General features: G+C 37.9%; 2 protein-coding genes across 8 annotated transcripts in view; one reads left to right on the top strand and one right to left on the bottom strand.

Annotated features, from left to right (window-relative positions):
• Positions 1-5,236, bottom strand: part of syd (JNK-interacting protein syd) — a 50,801-nt gene extending 45,565 nt beyond the window's left edge. For 3 of the 7 annotated variants that reach the window (XR_003656680.1, XR_003656679.1, XM_028317944.1), the window contains exons 1-4: positions 4,608-5,153; positions 3,206-3,361; positions 2,846-2,993; positions 2,208-2,395 (exon numbers count right to left, since the gene is read on the bottom strand). Coding sequence is in view for 5 of the 7 variants with exons in the window: in XM_028317944.1 (XP_028173745.1) it covers positions 2,208-2,395; positions 2,846-2,993; positions 3,206-3,361; positions 4,608-4,934 (819 nt within the window). In the remaining 2 variants the exon portion in view is untranslated. Of the gene's footprint in view, positions 1-2,207; positions 2,396-2,845; positions 2,994-3,205; positions 3,362-4,607 lie in introns of all 7 variants that reach the window. The other 4 variants (XM_028317945.1, XM_028317946.1, XM_028317943.1 and 1 more) reach the window with 3 other exon arrangements.
• Positions 5,237-9,586: 4,350 nt separating this feature from the next.
• wus (TM2 and DnaJ domain-containing protein wurst) lies at positions 9,587-20,057 on the top strand. Its single transcript, XM_028317953.1, has 7 exons — positions 9,587-9,847; positions 10,654-10,801; positions 10,883-11,087; positions 11,211-11,354; positions 13,226-13,349; positions 16,562-16,734; positions 18,660-20,057. Exons 1-7 carry the CDS (start codon positions 9,587-9,589, stop codon positions 18,721-18,723), a joined length of 1,119 nt encoding a protein of 372 aa, XP_028173754.1. The 3' UTR covers positions 18,724-20,057.

Here is a 20,057-nt window from a genome sequence, read left to right as displayed (position 1 = left end):
AGTTGGGTCGGGCTGTTAATCAGTATGGATTGGACATGTATGAAAGTGCGCACATTACACCGATTTGATATCGGCCGATTCTTCATACAATTTAGAATCGGGCCCAACTATCGGCCAACTAAAAGTCGGTGGACTGCCCTAGGCAAGTCACCTTGACTGAATTTTCCACGGCGCTAACTATCGGAATTTAGGCCTATCTATGAGTTCACTAATCTTTTTAAAGCATGATTGGAATGCATCTTTAACTACCTATAAAAGTGTTCGATGTATTTCGTTTAAAAGCGAAAATAACATGTTTTTACTAATTCCCATTAACTTTATTACTACACAACGCGTATGTTTGATGCAGTTTAACACGCAAACGATCAGTGCATCGTGTTGCTTTCGGTTCTAAATGCATTTTAAGTAACGTGTAAGTTTTTACAAAGAAACAATGCAGTCGCATTCGTTTTACGTGTTAATTTCGGTTTTTAGAAGAAATTATTTCGACCAACACATGCCTATATTATATTCCCATCTACCCCCTTCGAGCTTGCCACCGGGGTGATCGTTGGCACTAATCGGTGGCGTTTACCAATAATTTTGTGATTATTAGACATCGGATTATATGCACTATCAAAATGCCAAAATATGCATGCAAATATGCACTAAAAAAGGGCGAAATATGCACAAAATATGCACAATCAAAAAAACATTATTAGAATTAACTTTATTTTCACAATACATAATTAATTAATTATATAGGTACTTATTGGTTGTAATTCTTGTGACAATATAAATATATTAATTCTTGTGACAATATAAATATAGTAAAAAATATTAATAGTGACAATTTAAAAATTATGTCATAAACTGCATTTAAACATGAATTTGATTTATTGTTTGTTAAAAAAAATGAATTTTAGCGAATGTTTTTCGATAATAAAACGCAAATCCAGGAAACGTTTTTATACGACCGGTCACTTTTCGGTCTTCATGGAATGGTCATTCATTTTCGCTCCGCAACCCCCCCCGTATGAAGGTTACTTTTTATTCAAAAAGGTTACATTTTTTTATATTTCTGGTAATTTCTGACAAGACCCGACTGGCAACACTGGTACGGATCGCTCTCAATGCGCTCTCGCAGTGCGTGCGAGGGCGATGTGTTGATGTTTGGCGTGGGGACGGCGGCGAAGTACAACACGTCTAACACGTATAAATACTAAAATAAGCACTGTCAATGAAAAAGTACCAAAATATGCAATAACGCTATAAAAATAGCATTATATGCGTTTGCATATGCAATAATGCAAATGCATATAATCCGATGTCTAGTGATTATTTTACCAATTTTTTCTATAACAATGATCGTAAATACTGAAAACTTGGCAAGTCGGGCTTTAGGCATTTAAACATCCCTCCCGAGTAAATAACCGCGCACCAATAAATAGAGTCCAGGTGCGTGTTTCGCGACCGCAAAACCGGTTAGTCCATTCAGTCTGAATAAACGTGTGCCACTAGAATAGCACCCTACAATATTGGACCTTTTATAAAGCATACTCATACCCGAAGTGCTTTTAAACAAGTAGTGTCAGTTGACAAAAGATTGTAATTGCAATTTAATCACGAATAACAATGACAAATATATTAACGATGTCATTAGAAGGAAAATAATACAGAAGATTTATCATGCAAAATGTTTTATCAGATTATGCTCTGATCGTGCCTGCACTTACCGGCTTTATTCGTACGTCTAAAACTTTAAAGTGGGTTGATTAGCTTACTTGAACCTGTGCATTAAAACTTTCAGCGCCGAGAAACTACATACAATAGAAAATCTTGATCACGGTGAAGCTTGCAGCATTCAACGTATTATATTAATACTTTTCTTTATTCCTTTCTAAGTGATAATTGTTTGCAGACTACGTAATGGCGATATGGTGGTGGCAGATTATGGAGTACACTTGGCGAGTAGAATACACTTCTTTGTATTGATAAATACATTAACACATGACTTTGTGTTCATCAACAGCACATCAGATCAGACTACTTTTTTTTCCAAAATCGCTCCTTTCACAATGTTTACCTTGATGTGCTGTCGTCTGTGCTAGCCAAAAATGTGTTACAATTGGAATAAGGTTATGTTATCAAGTGTTTGACCACTCTGAGTGTCACGAACTATTTGACGTTAACTGTACAAGAAAATTTGAAAGTTTTGAGATAATTACCTGACTCTGTTGGGTGATGGGGTCAGTCTGGTGGGCCCTCTCCACTGTGCGCACCGCTGCCAGTTCGGACCCCAGTGGCGGCGTCGGAGGCGACGAAGACAAACTCACAGGGCTCCCGGGCATACTCTCCGATTGCTCCACAACATTCACGGAGCCCTCCAGGGATGCGAAACCGAACGATATGGGTCCTGTTATTGGAAGACAAAAAGGATAAGCTCAACCGTGTAAACATATAGAAAAAAACTAGCAGTTGTTACAAACAATTCCAAATAACATTAGCACTGAGCTGTTTATTAGAGATGATTACTAAGTGAAGTCTTAGAAAGTACAGTATAATTTTGCAATAGGACTCAATCCAACTCATAAACATCCCACTTTTGGAATCTCAGGAATTCTTATGTTAATCCTAGGTAGTCATGGTGAAATCTCAAAGGTATTTTAGTTACTAGCATAATATGAAGAAGACAATATTGTAGTATAGTACTAGCAGTAGTGAAATTCTATGTTTCTTCAAAATTACAAGCAACTCAACAAAAAGAAGACAAAGCATCACTTTGCACAAATACTAGGAACTAGCAAAAATAACTAGCTCAATCTTGCGTGCTCTAAATTTTAGACGTTAAAGGTTGTAGACTTACCACTTGATCTACCAACAGGATTGAGGCCCAGCCTTCCACGGACCTCATTCCGCTCACTAGCTGTGCTGAGAAGAAGTTTGGTGCGCTCCATGTAGTCCATATGTGTTTTGAACAGATCAGTGTAGCGGTCATGAAGTTTTGCATATTCCTGTTTTGACAACAATTAAATTTACAATCTTTCTACCCACAATCATATCTGAATGTGGCACAGACAAGAAACTATCAAAATGCTTATTAATTTAAGCTGAAATTACAAAAAAAACACACGAACTGCAATTTTTCTTGTCACTACTTTTTTCTACTTTAAAAATTATAATCTGTTAAATATTGATGAAACAAACAACAATTTTTGTTACTGACCTTCTTGAGTTCATTTTCTCGCTCTTCCAACCTGCTTGCATGGTCCAAAGAGTTCTTATGTTTCAGCTCCAGCATTCTCACAATGCTGTCGAGTGCTTCCATCCGGCCTTGCAGGTCTTTTCTTTCCCCTTCGTGGTGATCCTCAGCTTCAAGTAGCTATTAAAAATTATAAGTGTTTATTGTGATGACATTAATTGCATTGTAAAAGTGTTTAACATATGCGCTGTTTTCTAATTGTGTTCAAATGCATAAATTGGTCCAATCATAACAGCCACTAATATTCTCACTTGCAATAAATATGATAATTGATGCAATAATATTTTTCATGTAAGACAGTAAACTAAATCTATTCATGTGTAAAAATTCATCTATGATTTTACCGAAACATGCAATCCAATTAGAAATATATTAATCATCATAAACTCTATAATGTTTAGCGTAGATAGTAAACTTTTTCTTAATGATTTAGTAGAAAATTTACATAATTATGGTGATCTAAATCTAAATGAATATTGAAAACCACAACTGGTAGGTCTTGTATTATGACTTCAAAAATGTAAGCAAATAGAATCCTAGTATAACGCCACACCCAATAACCAAGTGTTAATTAACAATTTCCTTTTTAATAATTATTTCATAGAAATATCCCTTAGATTAATGATTATTTAGCCATCGCTGGAACACATTATAGTCTCAGGTCAGCAACAACAACCAGTAATTTGAAGAATCTACCCACATTACCTAATTAATCCAAATTAACATGATTAGTATTAGTATCTTAGTAAGATAATATATTATTCTTCAACCACAAATGATAATTACTAATACTGATTGCCAGCAAATTGTTTATTTTTGTGCACAATAATAAATGAACTGGGCAAAACAATCGCATAAATCTATCCAGGTCACACACACATGCAGTTTCATAATAATTATACATTGCATTGCATTGTGATAAGTTTCAAATGCCAGACATTAAATCATCATGAGGAAATTATGTTTGCTTTAAATAACATAATTTTTCAATCGTGTATATAAAACATTTAAGCAGTGATCAAGAATGTTTCCAAAAAGATATTAACGAACAATAAATTCTTTGTATCAATAATTACCCAGGTATATTATTAAAAATTTAACTACGAAATTACCAATAACTTTAAAAAATGTAAACCAGCTTGTTTACCTTGGGGTAGAGGTATTTGAAAGGATGACACATTGCAGCAAATCACAAAAATGGCAAACAACACATTATACTTATAATTACTGGATTGTTGTGTATAACACAGGTGTGCATCGGTAGAAACTGAGGAAACAACTGTGAATGCAACCAAACATGCAGCCTTGTACAGTAAAACAAAGAAATCTATACCAAGGTCTAGTAGTGTGTTAATTGGGAGCTCACCTTTTGTTCCGAAAGTTTGCGTGCTGACTTTTCGCGCTCGTATTGGGTGACAAGCTGTTCATTGTCCTCCCTCAGTAGTTCCAATTCAACTTCGTGCATCTGGTTTGTCTGATAGGCCGAGTCCAAGCATTCGAGTACGTTGACCAGCAACGGCATTAGAGTCTTTACTACATCTTCGTCGTATCTAGCGATCATTCTCTCGAATTCCTGGTAAATGCTGCCAGCCAGAGACTGAACTTTTTCTGACATCACGACATGTGAGTCTTCATGGGTTCCATAGATGGTTTCATTGGTAACATACCCACTGGAACTTTCGTCGAAATTCATCTTGCTGGCTGGCGCAGGAACTACTGAAGGATAGGAGAACGAGCACTTGGTACCTTCACCCCTGGCGACTATGACATGGCTTCTACGACTGCTCCCTGCTGTGGCTCAATCGATAATATTCCAGTAAATTCTAATGCTTGAGCATATCGTTTTATAAGACGGTAGATTGTAAGTATTATGTTTATGAAATCAGAGGTAGTTGGAAAGACACCATTTGTGTGTTGAGTAGGTAGATTGACTTAATTCTATAAAAAAAAACTACGCACACCATTGATTGGCGTTATTGCACTACCGTTTCCGGAAGTGTTCTGCTTGAACTATTTTTAAATCAAAAATCTAGAAACCCCAAACAAAGGCGATAAATTTAGTTTCTTTTTACGCAAATAAATTTTATACAGTAAATTTAATAATTCATTGTTAAAATATTTAATAAAGTTAAATCTAAATAATAAAAAAGTCTTCCTTTTGATGACGTAAATTTTTAGTGGCACCCCTGCTTACTTTTCTTTTTGTTGACAAATATTTGGATACACTCCCATCATGTATCATCATGTTCATGACTCAGGAATTTAGAATTATTATATTAATTAATAATTATTGAAAACTGCTTTTATTTTAATTTTTTTCACATTTTTTACTCCAAACTTAATAGAAATGTGTAATGGTATAGATGAGACATGAAAAAAATCGCTTAGTTATAGCCTATAGGTCGCGCGACGAGAGTTGAGGCGATGAACACATTTCGTGTTCTACCATCGGGCGATATTTTGGGTCTACTACCTTGAACTGTACTCATCGGGTCCACTTTCCATGTCAATCAAAATTTTTAATAAGCTTCCAGTTTCAAAAAAAAATACACCCAAAGAATCAACATTCGTAAAAAAACTTAAAGAACTTTTAATTTCCAAACACTATTATGCTTTAAGCGAGTATCTCAATGATAAATTACTAGGCTCTAACTTCTGATACATCTTTCAGTTGATCTAGGGTGGTCCTCCTCTCGCCTAATTGCCGTGCCATAAAGGGCCCATAATGTTCTAATTTTAAGTACATAATGGATGCAATAAAATATTGAGTATTAAGTATACCGGACAAGTACCTGGGCTGCGGATAGCGAGGTATTTTATATTTAGGGATTTATCTTTAAAACCCTCAGAGATAGCTGTTTGCGTTTTCTTTGGAGGATTGCTTTCGATACATTTTAATCAGCGATAGATCAAGACTTGACTATCGTAACCTCTATAAAAATAACTGGAAGAGGGCATTTGGGGGTCCTCTCACTGAGTGAGTGTGCTGCGTAAAAATTTCCAAGTTCGGACAATAATTATTATAATGATGAATAATGATTTCTTGCGTAAGTGTGAAAGCCAAACCTACGTTATTTTATAAAGGCTGAAATTTTGTCAGCGCATGGCGCATGCTCCTAACGTAGCTAAGAACCATGGCTTTGGCAGACAGACAGTGCTAAAGGTGTGTAAAATACCAACCCAATTACGTCAAATTATAAAATTAGATTTTTTGATATTTCCTTCAAAATATTATTAGAAATGACGTCCTTCATTGACAGACACCTACTATCGTGGCAATCCTTTGCCAGACACCCTACAGTTCATGTAAATGTGATCCTACTTACGCCATACTATAAAAGCTGATAATTAGGTAACTAGGTAGGTACATGTAATATTCGAGATATCATGAAGTTTCCTCATCAGCCATTTTGATCGTTCCTTTTTCTTGCCAGACAGCTTTAGGTGTGAACGCGAGGCACTATAAAGATTGTTTTTCGTAGTTTTTCTTAAGCTACCCAAGTACCTATTTGCGTCTGTAAATCATCATCTCATGTTGACGAGCTGATGATGGAAGGTAATAATTATTTTATATAATATTGTGGGTAGTACGTATAGACTGACAAATTATATTCTTTCGGTATGAGAAAAAGTAGCTTTCTTTCAGCTTAATTTTACACAAAGGCGCCTAGGTACGTTCCGTTTATGTTACAGCTTCGTTTGAAACTTTGAACAATCTGTCAAGCAGGTCAAGCTACACCGCGGTATGGATTTGTGCAAACAGCTGATTTTTGTTCGTTGTCCAGTAGCGTTGCAGTTGAAAATTTTTAGCACAATCGGGGCCCTGGTTTAATGGACTTAATTTGTCACTAATGACCTCTAGTGTAACCCCTTTCAAGGAATAGGTCGAGTAGGTATCCCAATCAACCTGGGCCCCGCTTGCGCTAAATATTTTCAACTACAACGCGACGCCACTAGACGACGAACGAAAATCATAAATCGCGGTGTCGCTTTGACAGCTAGTTTAAACGAAAAAAAAAACTCAACTGCTTGTAAAAGCTGAAAGAAAGTTACATTTTTCATACTCAAGTCAAACGCCTTCACGAAAATTTGCTGTGTTTTAGTGAAAAAATAAGGTCTGGTGTTCGGACCAATATTGGAAAGTCATTAAATCCGCTGTTTCGTCTTTGTTTGAGCGCGAACTTTACCACATTATCTGCAATTTTCCATTCGGACGTGTATCGCAGTATAGCAGCGCAGCCTAGCATATATTTTTAGGCAAAATTGGTGGTATAATAATATTAAAGCCCGACCAGGAATATAAAAACCCTCGCCATGTTGCGGAAAACTATTATAATGGTACTAATTTCTTTTAATGGCAACAGTAACTGAAAACTTCATTGACATGTCACCTTGCATGTCATTAATTAAACTATTGCTGTCAAAGTGTAAACAAACCTAAACAAAATTTATTTTAAATAAGTGCAATTGATTTTGTGAATTAAATTGCTAAAATCTTTTTATAGTCGTGAAAGAAAAGTGGTTCACACACAATTAGAGATGGGTTTCCACCCGGGTAAAAACCCACATGAGGGTAAAAACCCAATAAAAACCCGTTTCATTCCACCCGTGGGTGTTTACACCGGGTGAAAACAAATAATTTTATAATTATTTCAATTGGCATCTTTTCTTTATTTTTATTGAATTTTTCTCATTTAAGTTTATTGATTAATAAGTAATAAGTCAAATTTAACACTAATATGCATTTATATCGTGGCCAAATCGTAAAATTGATCACGTTATGATGATGTGACCAATTATTTTATAAAATGGTGTTATTTCAAGAATCGTTGAACCGATTTAGAAGAAATTTAGTAGGAACACAATAATTTGTGATCATGGCAAGGACATGGAGGGGGGGATGCCAAAGATGCCAAACTCTCTCTTTGATGACATTACGGTATAAAGTTACAAATAACAACACCAACTACAAAGTACTTCTGCTTAAAAACTTGAAATCGAACCGCCCTTCCGCCACTGTAACGCATTGTAACGTTTTTCAAGACCTCCTCTCCCCCCAGATTGCATTACGTAACACTAGAATGCCCCCTTAGCAACAAATACCACTTCTCATTTAAAAAAAAGCTATTTTTGTTTTCACCCACCAGAATGGGTGATAATGGGTAAAAACCGGGTTTTTACCCAAATCACCCGGTTTTAACCCAATCGGGTGAAATGGGTTTTTACCCACTACCCATCTCTACACACAATGCACAATGTGTTAAAGTATTTGTCGAAGAGAAATACTAAGGGCTCGGACAATATTTTCATTGAATAATGTTTCCGACCAAGGTTGTCAAATTGACTGACAAGTTTATCGTATAGTACAGTCCACTATGAAAATTAGCGGTAATTTGTTTCAACTACTTATTTTAAAGTTTTTTGTCACTTTTTAAGTGTTGAATTTTATGAAATTGGGAAAGAAGTACCGAGTTTGAAGCGTTCATGAGCAGACATTGCAGTTGAATATTCAAGTTCTGAATTTGATTATTGATGAATAATAAAATAAATCCTACTAGCTCGATTGATGTTTCATTTAATTTATTTAAACCAGGTTACCTATAATATAGTATATTTTCGTTAATTGACGAAAATATCAAATTAGCCCGTAATCCTGTATCCTGCCTGATACATAAAGTTAACTTATTAATTTAACACAGGTACGATGTACGACTGTACTCAGTGTTGCACTATCAAATGCAATGAGGGTTTTCGCGATTGAAAAATCCACCAGATGGCAATACGTAGACGCGAGGTCCAAAATAATGCTGCATGATTGGTTATTTTTGACATGACATTGACAGATATGTCAAAATCCACCAATCGCGCAGCATTTGGACCTCGCGTCTACGTATTGCCATCTGGCGGATTTTTCAATCGCGAAAACCCTTATTGACGCACCTTTATGCCAGGGTTTTTATGTTCCTGGTCGGGCTATACCAATCTTCCCAAAAAAAAAAAAACAAAAAAAGAATAAGTACAAAATTCTCTTGTAGTTGTGTATCCGAACAACCATGAGTGACATGTCATTTGTAAACACTACCACACACACACACACACATTACACACGTCATTCGTTTAGAGAAATTCAGACTGCGGTTTCGTCAAGTTTTTACAAAATCTCGATTTTTATATTCAAGATAAATTGATTTTTATCACATAAAATATCCGCTGAAGGCTTATGTGTTGGGATATCTAATAGTTTATGGTAGAATAACTTATTTATAATTTTCTTTCGTTGTTTTTAATCACGGGCAGTGGTAGTTTTGAATTTAGGTCTACGGTCTACTAAATCAATTGTTGAAAATGTCTAAGAAAGAGGACCCTGTGCCCGGTAACAAGTCAGTAATCCTGGCTTACGTGCTGTGGCTCTTTAGTGGTATATTTGGAGTGCATCATTTTTACTTGCGAAGAGACAGGCATGCTTTCGTTTGGTGGTCTACACTTGGTGGATTTGGCGTTGGGTGGCTTGGTGAAATATTCCGGATACCTCGATACGTACGGGACGCCAATGAAGATCCTCAGTACATGCTTCAGCTCTCAATGAGGATGAGCAAAAACAGCAAGGTTAGTAACTAATAAGGATGTATTTTGAGGATTCAATGACCTCAATTTATTGGTGACCTACATTTTTGTATGTTAACCTCCTTCATGACCATTTTCCTCACTAAAAATTTATTCTGAAGTTTTACATAAAATGTAGTCTACACTAAAATGTGATTTTCAGGTGCATAATAATTGTGGATTTTAAAATTATTGCTTATTAAGAAGTTTCAGAATTTGATTATTTTATTGGTTTGATTGATGACAGTTACTATCTCATAATGAGTAAGTTACAAGCATTCTTGATATCAAATTGCAAACTGAGGGTGTTCTTGATGGGTCAAGTTGATCCTTCCTGAGTAGGTAACATGATTCAATGATTGCAACTAATTAGCCTTCTTAACTGCATTATGTCTATCAAGCCAGAGAAAACAAGCATTTTATATTTATTTATATGACTTGCTTGATACAATATCATTTTTTTACATTTAATTAGTATTTGATCTCATATGCTCCCATTAACTTACTAGTATCTACAGACTACACGTACTTCACCCCAAGGCTTTTTATCTGTCAGAAAGTTGTTTCCTGTGAACAAAAACTGTTTCTTACCAACAACATCAATTACATTTTTCTTAACCCTAACTTTGTGACCCATATCTATCATATTATGTCCTTCTTGTCCTAAATAAATAAATAAATTCTCCTAAGCCTAATAATATGTATTCTTTTCACCAAAATGATTATAACTTGAGTGCTTTAGGTGTACAATGTATGTCATATTTGTGTTTTGCACAGGCACAGGTGTGCTCATAGGTTTTTTCTTCCAGCCCCCATTTTCGATGAATCGCTTTACGGGTATGCTTATGGTCGGATACTCCTGGGGGCAGATGATGCTGTATGCAGTTCCTCCTGATGAAATCTGGGGCATCAACTTCAGATACCTTAACTACTTGATTCCATTTGCAGCTGCTCTCGGTAAGTAGTGTATAATGGTAAATTTCTTGGGGTAAATGCATTCATATAGTGCTCTGTTCTGATTGTTTTTCTTTTGTGTAGGTGTGTGGACAGTGGGCAACATTGGCAGAGAGCAAGGCAGTCTGAAGTGGCCTCTGGCGGCGGCATACGTGACGTATTTCACGCGTTACTACATCTACGATGAGACCATCTGGTTCACTCTCATGGTGCTTGCTTCGGCGCTTGCATTTGACTCCTTTTCCAAGGAGTGGCGTAAAAAGAAACCCAAGAAACATCATGTTGTGAGGTTAGTGCAGTATTTATTCAATAAGTGTATGAATTATTTCTAAATGTCAATAAATGAAGATTGTGTGTTTGATCAATTTATATTCAACTATCAAAGTTATAAATGCTAATTTCTATTTGACAGCCGCATAGCCATCTTAGCCGTGTGTGCTTGCCTCTACCTGTCGCTGTGGGTCAGCTATCTTTACTTCCAAGGCATCATCACCGACAGCGATGGAAATGAAGTACCCATCTACGAAGCGTTTGAACACTTCTTCAGCAGTCCTTGGTAAGTGACCTTGTTTGAGGGTTTCTATTTTTAAACATTTACAGTTTAGTTTGCATTGTTTTCATAGGCCTTAAATAATATGCAAACTTTTAACCTGTATCGTATTTATCGCAGTGTATAAAAGTCTTGGAGTTTCTTTTGGCTGTTGAATGTTACGATTGTGTCTTTGTAAATTACGATTAGTCTGCTTTAGAGTTTAGTAATTTTTTAGTGTTCATCTATGAAAGGTTTTCATCGGCATCGACTAGGGTTCCGTGATATAATTATGCTGATATATCACGGAACCCTAGTCTAGATTAAAATTTAGAACATTCAATTACGCACCTTGTGTCCTTGACATTCGTCCCCTATTTGTTCGATGTTGTTTAGCTAGTCGGATTCGCGTTTCGTTGCTATGTCAGCAGTGTTCTGGATACTTCTATTTGGGGTACAATATTTATGATCGCACTGTGGGCATCGCGCGCTCACGGATTTAAATACGATTTAAATATCGTCACCTTTCGAGAATAAGTGATCCTACTGGAGTGCTATAATCAATAAAATAACGGTGGCGCCCTCAAACACTTAACAAAAATTATCCAATCATACATTAATAGAATATACCACACGTTATCATCCTCTATTTACATGTAGTGAAAGTTCAAATTTCGAGTAAACTTGTTACTTTTTAGATAGAAAATAATGCTTCAAGATCAGTATATCAAATTACTATTTGTCTTTCGTGATGCCTGATTGTTAAATGTCGTATGTAGCTTAAGTTAAGTAGGTATATTATTAGTTTTGTTTGTTTATTATAAAGCTTACATTTGACGATTGGGTGTGTAATGTGTTGCAAGTTGTTTTTGTAGCATTGTATGTTGTATTAATACAGCAAACTTAAATAATACTCAGTAGTATTACTCGACGAGCAATATTTGAGCGTGAGGAAGAGTCATCCATCTTCCACCCTCAACAATGTGCAGTCAAGCATCGTCATGTCAGATAAAAAGACATAATTTGTAACTGAAAATATCTTTTATATTGTCTTCTTCAGAATACATAGTCAATAAAACTGTCGGGTAGCGTCGTATTGCGTTACAAGTACAAGTCATGTACACAATTATTTTAAAGTTTTCGTGGATATTGCAACGATAGCACAAGGCAACAATAGTCCAATGGTGTCGGGATGGACTGGCCGAATCGGCAGATCCGTAGACGCGGGTTTCACGAGGGGTTACCATGACTTTTTAAGGCCCTCGTGTATTAGGTGATGAGGTCGCGCGGCCAGTACGGCTAGCACGAGAAACTTTCGAGTTCAAATCGTTTGCGTACTCGAATCGCCATCAAAATATTTAGTAAGAAAACTACAACAGCGCCCTTGTAAACGTGTCGTAAAGTGAACTTAGTATGAGATGTGGTTGCACAAAACTTATTTTGAGAATCAAAATTGTCACTTTATCGTTTAATTCGAAGATTGAGTATCGAATTTTATCGAATACGCAAACTATTCGAAGACGAAAGTTGTTCATGCTAGAGGTACAGACACAGTACAGGTCACTGCGGCCGATGAAATATTATGAATTTAGTCACGCTCACGCGGATTAGTCTCGTAATGGGCGGGAGTTCTTAGTACTAAATGGAGAAGTTTCGTGATGTTGCAAACAATATATTTTAGTGAATGGGATTAAAATATGTTACTGCAACAAATTACAAATCATAGCTTAAGCATAAAATATATCATTAAAAAATAGTTTGTATCTGAACGTAACATTCGTTTTAGTTTGACATTAACATAAATGACACAGTAAGCAGTTCTGATAACTTTTATTTTACAGCTTGCTTTTACATAACTTAAGGAAAGTTATATTAATTACCATACGTTTTGTTGCCAGGTGGTTGGACGCGAAGCAATGTCTGTACGATACTTACCAGTACGCGCAGCATCACGGCTGGTACGAGGTGTGGAAGCAAATCATAGATCTGTCAGATCCGCATGGGGAACAAAACGCTTACAAGGTAAGTTAAAGGTCATAGCAGACATATCAACTCGGAAAGGGATCAACACAGTATCGCCTTTTTCAATTTGTCATCGCCTTTCGCGCGCTGTAAATCGCGAGGCGAGGCGTTTACTACGGTGCGCGGTTAAGCGTGCGTTGAAATATTTGACGATTTGTAAGTACTATTAAATAGTAATAATTAAGAAATTTTGACTTTGGTCCCAACTGCTTGGCAATACACATTTTCCAGCTTGATTCACACATACATGTTATGACCAGGTGGCCATAAGATGCCATTAGGTAATAGACAGTCCACAGTTCATTAGAGTCTAATGATTAGACTATACATATTTGTTTCAAAATCGCACCTATTTGCCCGTAACTGAGCAGTCTGAACACCCTCCTCAGGCAGAGTTCTGGGAGTAGCACGGGAGGGGTGACATTGACATATTATGACATGACAGCAAATCTGATGTCTCGCTAACGTTTGACGTTACAAAAACACCCTCCCGAGCCCTCCGTCCGAGCGCACGGGACTCAGTGATCGCTAGACATATAGTGCAACAATTTATGACACAGAGTTGAGCTTAATTTGCTATCCTAATGGCGAAGCAAATACAATTTCCAGTACGGCTAGCACGAAAAACTTTCGAGTTCGACTCGTTTGCGTATTCGAATCACCATCAAAAGATTTAGTACGAAAACTACAACAACTCCCTTGTGAACATGTCGTAAAGTGAACTTATTATGAGAAATGGTTACACGAAACTTATCAACCGACTTCAAAAAAAGGAGGAGGTTCTCAATTCGACCCGTATGTTTTTTTTTCTATGTTTGTTACGCGATAAGTCCGCCAATTATGAACCGATTTAAACAAATCTTTTTTCGGCGTATAGGTAATACCTCAAGGGTGGTCCCATTTAAATTTAATAATAGAAAAAACAACCCCCAAGGGTGGAAAATTGGGGATGAACTTTTTTATACGCAATATCCGCCGATTATAAATCAATTTGAACGATTATTTTTTTGTTGAATAGGTATTATCAAAAGGGTGGTTTCATGCGAATTTGAAGAAAATGTTTCACCCCCAAGGGTGGAAAATTGGGGATGAACTTTTTTATACGCAATATTTTAAATTTTTAGTTTTTTTTTTGTGTTCACGCATTTGAAGTCGGTTTTATTTTTTTTAAAAGTTATTTTGAGAAACAAAATTGTCACGTTATCGTTTTATTCGAAGGTTGAGTATCGAATTTTGTCGAATACGCAAACGATTCGAAGACGAAAGTTGTTCATGCTAGAAGTGCATGTTCTCAGGCTCGGTCCGGAGTCGAGCCAGCGAGTGAAAACGTACATCTTCATCTTGCGTCGCCTGTAGACCAGGCTATACATATTTACGATTGTGTCTTTATAAAATACACTCGCGAGCAAAACTATGGAATCACTTACATGAAGTTGTTTCCACGCGAACTTGTGTACTAACGAATTTGTTAGTAACAAAAAAAGTGGCACCATTTTAAAGATTAAACTTTTATCTTTAAATTGATACCAAATTCATTTAAATCACACCAGTATTTAAAAAGATATCCCGGCTGATGTGAAGAAGTAACGAAAAAGACATGTATGAACTGTTTGATACGTCGCGAGTTGCGGCCTATTTACCCCCTATAAAAGCACGCGTTTTCGGATTTTTGCTTTCACACGTTGATTCATACACATCTCCGCTTCTTTTGACACTTTACCTGGGATTCTACACCTTCAGAAGCAGCACAAATCGTTGCACTATTGCAAGAAGGGCTCAGCCAGCGGGCTGTCGCACGTCAGCGCCACATAAGCCAGTCCTGGGTTTCGAAAGTTTTAAGACGCTTTCGGGAGACTGGTGGCTTTATCCCGAGACCAAGTTCTGAACAGCGCCGGCGCACATCGCAGAGGGAAGACCGTTTTTTCATGTCAACCTCTCTATGAAATCGTCATTTGACTGGAATCGACGTCCAGTAAGAGCTCAGAAATGTTTGTAGGATAGCTGTTAGCGAGTAGACAGTTTGTCTAAGACATAAGCAATAGAATTTAACTCCAAAAAGGCCTGCCACAGGCTCGAAACTGACGGCAGGTCACCGATAAGCACCCTTTCAATTTGCTCGTACACATCTCGATGGGAAGGCGAGTAATGGAGGCGAGTTCTGTTCTCCGATGAATGCAAACTGTGTTTGCAGGGCAGCAGTCGAAGAGGTCGGGTTTATAGGCGGCCTGAGGAGCGATTTGTGCAGTGCTGGTTCGCTGAAACAGTGGCTTATGGGGGTGGCTTGCTCGACTTAACATCGAGATGTGTACGAGCAAATTGAAAGCGTGCTTATCGGTGACCTGCCGTCAGTTTCGAGCCTGTGGCAGGCCTTTTTGGAGTTAAATTCTATTGCTTATGTCTTAGACAAACTGTCTACTCGCTAACAGCTATCCTACGAACATTTCTGAGCTCTTACTGGACGTCGATTCCAGTCAAATGACGATTTCATAGAGAGGTTGACATGAAAAAACGGTCTTCCCTCTGCGATGTGCACCGGCGCTGTTCAGAACTTGGTCTCGGGATAAAGCCACTAGTCTCCCGAAAGCGTCTTGAAACTTTCGAAACCCAGGACTGGCTTATGTGGCGCTGACGTGCGACAGCCCGCTGGCTGAGCCTTTCTTGCAATAGTGCAACGATTTGTGCTGCTTCTGAAGGTGTAGAATCCCAGGTAAAGTGTCAAAAGAAGCGGAGATGTGTATGAATCAACGTGTGAAAGCAAAAATCCGAAAACGCGTGCTTTTATAGGGGGTAAATAGGCCGCAACTCGCGACGTATCAAACAGTTCATACATGTCTTTTTCGTTACTTCTTCACATCAGCCGGGATATCTTTTTAAATACTAGTGTGTTTTAAATGAATTTGGTATCAATTTAAAGATAAAAGTTTAATCTTTAAAATGGTGTCACTTTTTTTGTTCCTAACAAATTCGTTAGTACACAAGTTCGCGTGGAAACAACTTCATGTAAGTGATTCCATACTTTTGCTCGCAAGTGTACAATTAATGAGCTATACAGTTAAAATAGTATTTTTTTTCAGCTATGAAAGGTTTTCATCGACATCGACATTTAAGTCTATTTTATGTGTCGGCTGTTGTTATTCCCAAATAAATAAAGAAATAAATCGACTAGGGTTCCATGATGACTTGCTGTAAGCTTGATTTTTTCTCATATCCAGGTCCTCGGGCTCGGTCCGGAGTCGAGTCAGCAAGAGATAACTTCCACCTGGCGTCGCTTGTCCCGGGAGAACCACCCCGACAAGGTGAAGGATGAGTCGCAGCGCCGCGCCGCGCAGGAGCGCTTCATGGAGATACAGCAGGCCTACGAGATACTGTCGAACAGCAAGCACAGGTAAACTGCCCCTTATACAATGTTTGGTACAAAGCTGAAAAAAAGGCATAAGGTGCGCTGAAAGGTCTCAAAGCAAAGTTAGTTGAAGGATGAGTCCCGCACACCTCCCTGCGTTCGCTCCGTCCGTATCAGAGCGTCGATATGACGTCACGGCTGCCAGGTGCGCAGTTAACTCTATCGGGTTCTTGTACGAAAGTGAAAAAAAGGTCTAAGGTGAGGCAAAAGATCTTAAAGCAAAGTCAATTCATCTTACTTACAGGAAACTCTTGGTCTGCACCTCACTTGGCGGTAAGACTACTGGGAAAGTCCTTTGGAAAACGCCTTTTCCCTAAAGTGATAGAAAAAGGTTACTTTATTTTGGCAACAACAAATTCAGACAACAAAGACATACACAAAAAAATTCACTAAGTAACTAACTGCCCCATACAATGTTTGGTACAAAGCTGAAAAAAAAGGTACGAGTAAGGTGTGCTAAAAGCTCTTTGGCTTAGTTCGTTCGTTTCAGCCAAATGACGTCCACTGCTGGACAAAGGCCTCCCCCAAGGTTTTCCATAATGAACGGTCCTGCGCTGCCCGCATCCAGTCTCTTCCCGCGACCTTTACCAGATCGTCGGTCCACCTAGTAGGAGGCCTGTACTTCTTCCTGCCCGTGGTCGCCAGTCGAGAACTTTCCTGCCCCAACGGCCATCGTCTCTACGAGCTATGTGCCCCGCCCACTGCCACTTGATTTTAGCAATTCTGCGAGCTTTACTTTGGTTCTCCTGCGGATCTCCTCATTTCTGATTCGATCACGCAGGGAAACTCCGAGCATAGCCCGCTCTTTGGCTTAGCTTTCCCATAAATTCTGATAGTTGACACACTTTTTTTGCCTCACTTTAGTTAGATCACAGAAAGTAAAAGGAGATGTGACAAGGGGGCGTGGCCGGTGTCGCAGCAATATGCCTCGTGTATGCAATGATGACAGCAGCGACGTCATAATGTAAACAGTTTACATTGCTTGCGTAGTACTAAAGATTATACGAACGTTGAGTACTGATACCGCAATGGATAATGAGCACATATTTTGATTACTTTGTGTGCGTGAATTTCTAATGTGACACTGAGTTTCGGATACAAGGATTTTTGTACTTATTGTGCATGTCGGCCTCCCATCCTGGTGGTTCGGACAGTAGCCGTAAAGGACTACATGCCAGTTGTGATGGCGGGTTTGAATTCTGGCGGAGCAGAAGCTTATACAGAACAGAACATACGCTTGTACGCTACTTACCTTAGGGCCCTCGCCCACGGCGACTTTTTGTAGTGATGTTATCGCGCGTTTCGTAAATGATCGACAGTATCGGCTACTAACGCGCGTTAGTCGCATTTGCACGCACTACAGAAGCGATGCCAACGCGCTACTAACGCGCTACAGGAGCGCGACAGTATTGCGTTTGCATCGCGACAGAAGCGCGTTTATGTGGGCGAGGGCACACATCTAGCGACTGCATTGCGACTGTATCGATGCGAACGCGCGACAGAATCGCTACTGCATCGCTACAAAAAGTCGCCGTGGGCGAGGGGCCTTAGTTATGATGACAATATCGTATTCATGGCTGAAAGCCACAGCACACAATCCGTGGCGGCGCCACACCGCACGGTACCGCTCGTGTGCCCGCCACAGATATTTCTATGTAAGACGACGCAGCGACACCAAATTGTATGAAGAATCGGCCTAATCGAATCGGCGTAGTGTGCGCACTCCCATACATGCCCATATTGCCCATACTGATCAACAGCCCGACTAAACTATCGGCCGACGAAAAATCAACGGTGTGCGCCTACTCTTATTCCACTCTAGCTGAACTGCACGGCTAACATTATGACCTTTATAATATTAAGCAACAGCAAAAATATGTAATAAACATGCAAATGCATTTTCTTTCCAGGAGAAACCGGCGCAACAAGAAAGACAACACTGACAAAGAGAGAGCTCGTCACGACGAAATGTAGTAAGTCGGTCTAGTAAGACTGTTTGCTCAAATATATTGTATTTTTAGGTATTCTATTTATCTCGAATTTATTTAAAGTCTTTGCATATAACGACTTGTAGCTTGCGTCTTCCAAAATCGTTTAAAAAGTGTTTTAGTAGAAATAAAAAAACACGCACAAATCTCAGTAAAAGCTTCCAGTTATGTAAGTCGCAGTTATTTGACTATTTTAATCATAAAATGTCCTTTTATATTTCTAAAATCTCAATCTCAACTTGTGACTCTTTTTGGTTAGGATTTCTAAAATCTCAATGTCAACTTGTTTCTACTTATATTTTTATTTGTTTTTCAATCCCTTCTTATTAACACGCTTTTTAATTTGTGCATTCCGTTATCATATAAAGATACATATCGACTTTTAGAAAGACGCCAAAATATGTTAACCCGTAATATCGCGGCAATGCTGTTGCTGCTATATTTTGAACCTCACTGCTCTGTCTTGAGGTCCAAACTAAGTTTGCAGTAAGTTCGTAACTGTAGAAGGTTACAAATTGATTGTCAGGTAAATATTGTGTTTTAATTCGTATCTTAAGTAAGTGTCATATCGACGTTTTTTGAAGAAAAATCACGTTACTCCGAGAAAGCTTTTCTAGTCTAGTGTCTTTCTCAAGTTGAATTGATATTACGTTGTAATAGATGTCGCATTTAAATTATGCATTTATTACTAAAACAATTAACATCATTATTAGATTCGTGCAATGAGAATAGTTTAGTTAAACTTTAGTCTAATCATGTACTTAAAATATACTTTTTGCATTTACCATACCAAATGTAAATTATTATTACTAAAATTAAAATAAGTTTCATAACATTTTTAAACCTTAAAAGACGTAGCACATTTATCAACCCGGAAAGGGATCGTAACCGTATCAACTCGAGGTGGTCAGTATTCATTGTATGAAATTTCATACCGCAACGCACACTTATCCGTATCGTAACGTAAACGCCTCGCCTCGCGATTAACATCGCGCAAAAGGCGAAGACAGTTCGCGAAAGGCAATACGGTGTTGACCCCTTTCCGAGTTGATAAGTCTGCTATTACCATAAACTGTAACATAATCGTAATTGCATATTTCTGATAATACGTAATTTAAAACAGTATTCTCGGTAAAAATATATTTCATCGCTTGCGTAATTCCAGTTATGTCGTAAGCGATGTTAAACTCATTTTGAAAATATTTATACAAAAATATTTAAAAAATTGCAGATGTGTTAACTCTGTAATATTATTTATTATTATGAACGAACTAAAGTTATTTATATTTTGAAAGGTAATTAAGTCTCGTTTTATAACCA

This window comes from Ostrinia furnacalis, unplaced genomic scaffold (assembly GCF_004193835.3).
Source record: "Ostrinia furnacalis isolate ACB-3 unplaced genomic scaffold, ASM419383v2 OfSCF6554, whole genome shotgun sequence".
In the NCBI taxonomy this organism is placed as follows: Eukaryota; Metazoa; Arthropoda; class Insecta; order Lepidoptera; family Crambidae; genus Ostrinia; species Ostrinia furnacalis.
The sequence above is the reverse complement of the archived record's forward strand: the minus strand, read 5'-3'. Positions and strand labels throughout refer to the sequence as shown.